Genomic DNA, 4,961 nt, shown 5'->3' on the forward strand with positions numbered 1-4,961 from the left:
TCATTACTGCGTTTTTATCCTTAAATCCCTAAATCTGATTAGGACTGTTCCAGACCATATGGTGTTAGTATGATGTAGCGCGGTAATGGTACTAATCAATATATTATATAAAATATTAAAAAAAAAACAGACTATATATAGAATAGAAATGAAGCTGAGATTAGAATCAGGAAGAAGAAGAAATAAAAAGAGGGAATATTGATAATTAGTAATATATCTAATGTAATAATTTTGAACATATTAATATATGTTAAGCGTTTAAATATTCTAGAAGTACAATGTATACACCATGACAGACCTAATCAGATATCTCTATTTTTTTCTAATTTAATTTATATAAATACAGTATATCGATAAAGATATATTTGAATGGTTTCCTTGCAATAAGAATAATGGATTGTTTAATACATTAATAATAATATAAATAGATATCGAATATTAAAAAAAAATAGAAATTTTGCGACTAGACATGATGCAATGTTTTTTTATCTATTTTATATAATTATACATATATCAAACACTTGTTTATGTTATATAGAAAAAGGGAAAAATATGGAAAATTTATTCGTTGATATTGATAAATTATTAAAATGTTTAAATGCATAATATTAAATCAAATAATTTCACGTGATAGTATTCACATATGTACATCGTAGGTAAGTATAACTTCAGTACAATTTCAACTGTGTTACACAGAAACTTTCATAATATAATATAATGATAATATAATAATAAATATAATATAATGATTTTGAAAAGAAAATGATGTATATTGAATATATTATTGATAAGAAATATCAATTATTTTACTACTATTCTCTCTTTTTCTTTTTCTCTCTCCTTTCGTTTGTTTCGTTTACTATATCGAAACGAAAATTTTGAGTTTATCGAATTCATTATGATATTGTAAATGAATACATCATCGTATTTACAAAATTTAATAAACTATCGATATATATATATCATATAAAATTCCGTTTATCGCATAAAAAACATTTAATCTTATAAGTTACGGATATATTTTTTTTTTTCAGGAAAATTACAAGTAAATGGTAGATCAAGGATACCTTCGAAACAATGGAATTCAGGATTCGAACGAACTGAATTGGATCATAGAATGATGCCTTTAACAGGAAATAGTCCTATTTCTCCACCATTTGTTCGAATTCCCATAGAAAATCGGTCCAAGTACGAAAAATTAATATTCAATGCTGGTGATATATCCAGTGACAGTGATAAAGATTTATCTCAAGAGCGTATAAAGCAAAAGAGGAAAAGGGTCAAAAACGTATTACGTCGAAAGAAAAAAGTGCAAAATACAAAAAATACCATATACCAAGAATATAACGAATCGAATGATTCGATAAGTTTAGCTGATAATTTTAAAACGATTAATGATAATTTGTATAGTCATATTAATTATAATAACACTATTAAATCTAATGGCATTGGAAAAAGTAATGAGAAAAGCAATATTGGAAATGAAGATAATATGGATGAGATAGAGGAAGACGAAAAGAAAAAAGAAAGAGAAGAGGACGAAGAAAAAAAAGGAATAAAAGAAGAAAACAAAAGAATGAAAGAGGAAGAAGAAAAGGAGGAGGAAGTAGAAGATGAGAAAAAGGAAGAAGATGAGGAAGACGAAGAAGATGATGACAATGACGATGATGATGATAATGACGATGATGATGATGATGATGATGACAACGACAATGTCGAAGATGATGAAGACGATAAAGATAATGATGATATCGATGATAACAATAATGATAACGATAATGAGAATGACAAAGATAAAGACAACGACGATGAGAATGATGAAAAATATAAGAAAAAAAATGAAGCAATTTCGGAAAATATACGAATTTATAGCAATTCTATTCAACATTCGGAAAAAAATATTATTATAAATGAAAAAGATTACAGAACAAAGAAATCGAAAAAATATTATCGAGGACAACGATTATCAGTGATTAAAGCCCATAGAGATCCAATAGTTGGACATCAATACGGAGAAAAGCCACTTTTATTGGACGATGAACTCGATTCAGAATCGAAATTAGAATATTTTCATGGTGATCCATTTATTATTGATGATCAATATCACTCAAACTCTCAATTGTTAAATAAAATAGATTCGTTAGAAAGAAATGAGAAAATGAAACATTTAAATAATTTATTAGAAAAATCTGAAAAAGACATTTTTGCTTTGGCTCCTTTTCCAAGATCATCAAGTTATTTAAAAAAAAGTAACGATTGTCAAGAGAAAAATGAATTTAAAACTGTAGTTCCCATTATTTTTAACTCAAGAGTTTCTGAGGAATCAACAAATTTGAAAAGCAAATCACTTTCAAAGTGTAATTCATATCAAAAATACACAAGTGTTGCAAAAGAAAAGATAAATGTTGATTTTTTGGAAAAAAATAATCAGCAATCATCAATCGAGATAACTTTAATTAAAACTCATCGAGACTTTGAAAAAGAAAAAAACATTCAAGATCAAAAAAAAATAGAAATGGAAGAATATATGAAAGACAATGGAAGAGTAGAAGAAGAAAGATTAGAGATAATTAGACAAGAAGATAAAAGCGAAGAAAAAAAAGAATATAGGATAGGAAAAAAAGAAGAAATAGAAGAAAATGAGAAAGAGAATGAAAAAAAAGAAGAAATGGAAGAAGAGGAAAATATAGAAAAAGATTTATTTGGTTCATCGCCATTTAGTCCAAATAGTTTTGTAGTAAACAGTCAATTTCAACAATCGTCTCTTGCTTCTATTCGTACTCTACAATCTTCATCAAATATTCAACAAGCTAATATTGTCTCCTCATCTACAAAAATAATATCAAATTCAAAATTTGATAATATTTCTGCGAGCGATAAATATTCGAATACATTTACGAATGTTTCAAAAGATCTTTTTGGTTCCGTTCCGTTTGATGAATTTACATATTTACAATTGAATGAGAAAGAGAAATGTGACTTGTTAAAAAAGAAAAATGAGATTCCATTTATTCAGCCATCATCATCACGATCAGTGACACAAGAGCCACAACTACAGTCACCAAGTTTTAGAGGATCAATTGGGGACAATACATTACTATTGAATAAAATACTATCACCAGATGCTACCACTGCTATTAAATCTACATCTATTTTACAAGAGGTATATACTATTAAACCGGTTCAACATACCGCACGAATTACCGTTCAAACAGTGAATAGTGTATCGAAACCAGATGTTATACCAGATATTGTTTCGCCTATGTCACCTGAACCATTGGTAGTTACTGATGATCATGATGTACCAAGACATAAAAGAGATAAATTTATCAAATCAGAGAAATCGAAATATCGTTTAATCAATGAAAATCACAATGATGTTAGTGATATTTTATCATCATCGAGATTGAGTCATAAAACTAAATCGATAGGTTACAGTAAAAAAACTTCAAGAATAAAAAAATATTCTGTAGTGAGCACAGCCGCTGGTTTTAGTAACATGAGTTTCGAAGATTTCCCAAGCGATGAGAATGAAGAAAAACAAATTAGGAATACAAAAATTGCGCCTTTTGAAGTAATCAGAGAACCTGAAAAACGGTTTGGATCGCTAAAGAGAAAAAGTAATCCATTTTCTTGAGAATTAAAAATAATATAAAAGAAAATTAGCCTTGCTTTATCAACGATTCTTCAACATGGAATCACAGTTGGACAATTATGCGTTATGTTATCCATTACATTAAATGCTGAAAGCAGAAAAAGAGGAGAAAGAGAAGGCATTAATTCACTGTCTGTAATCTCTATGGTAAATACAGGACAGCAGTGATCAAGTTATGGCTTGGATATTATGTCGAATAGGATAGAAATTATTAGATGTAATTAGTCTTATTAAATTAGTTTTTCACATTAAATCAAGATATTAAAATATTATAAAAAGATGTAATATAATGAAAATAGAAGCAAAACAAAAAGAGAGTGGAAGTATGAAAGAAACAAAAAACAGATAGTAAATAGAAAAAGCGTGTATCTATTTTTGTAGTTAAAAGTTTATACTATGTTTGTACTTTGAAATTTGTAGATTTCTACTATTATGATCTATAATTTGTTACAAATGATGCAATTTTTCTAAAATGAAAATCAAATGGCAAACATGATCAAATGAAACACATTCTCAATAAATATACCTTAGCGTTATGTATTTTGTAATTTATAAAACTTATTCAAAAAAATAATCTTAAGATTATACAAATAAATATATGTACTTGATACTAATCTAATTGCACTATATACTATATATTACGGTTAATATTATTATATCGTATACATTAAATATCTTTTTCCGTTATATGAATGAATTATAAGATATAACAAAATATTTTTTTAATTTATCTATTTATTATATCAATGTATGCGTGCAACTTTCCATTCAATCGGCACATGCGTACATATGATTTATTAGAAACTAAATTCGTGATGCAAGTTAGTATACATATAATCTAGCAATTATTTATATATATATATATATATATATATATATATTTTAAAACTTTATTTAAATGTTCATTATTATCCTTATTATCACCTCTAATAAAACACTTTGTTAAAGTTGATAAGTACAAGTACAGCTTAAAAATTATTAAATTAAAATATTTATGATTTGATACAATTTTTCACTCAATTGTAAATATTTTATTCTTTGTATCAATGCTTTTCATGCATATGTACATATATAACCTATTATTAATAGAATCATAAGTGAATTATTATAATGCATATATTGCAAAATATGATTTTAAAAAATGATAAATGCTAAAATGAAAATTGTTAGGAAAAACTATTGTATAACTGTATCAAAGATTATCTATCGATAATAATACATGTCCTATATTAGTATTAATGTAGTATTGTTTTTTTTTTTTTTTTTTTTTTTTTTTTTTTTTTTTTTTTTTTTTTTTTTTTTTTTT

At 26.0% G+C, this 4,961-nt stretch overlaps 1 protein-coding gene across 1 annotated transcript in view; it reads left to right on the plus strand.

The window, feature by feature from the left end:
• Positions 1-4,263, plus strand: part of LOC102671523 — a 14,069-nt gene extending 9,806 nt beyond the window's left edge. Inside the window, 1 exon segment of the mRNA XM_031508632.1 lies at positions 1,035-4,263. Within this exon segment, the coding sequence (XP_031364492.1) occupies positions 1,035-3,637 (2,603 nt within the window). The 3' untranslated portion in view covers positions 3,638-4,263.
• The last annotated feature ends 698 nt before the right edge of the window (positions 4,264-4,961 follow it).

Source organism: Apis dorsata, unplaced genomic scaffold, assembly GCF_000469605.1.
Source record: "Apis dorsata unplaced genomic scaffold, Apis dorsata 1.3 scaffold_92, whole genome shotgun sequence".
Classification (NCBI taxonomy): domain Eukaryota; kingdom Metazoa; phylum Arthropoda; class Insecta; order Hymenoptera; family Apidae; genus Apis; species Apis dorsata.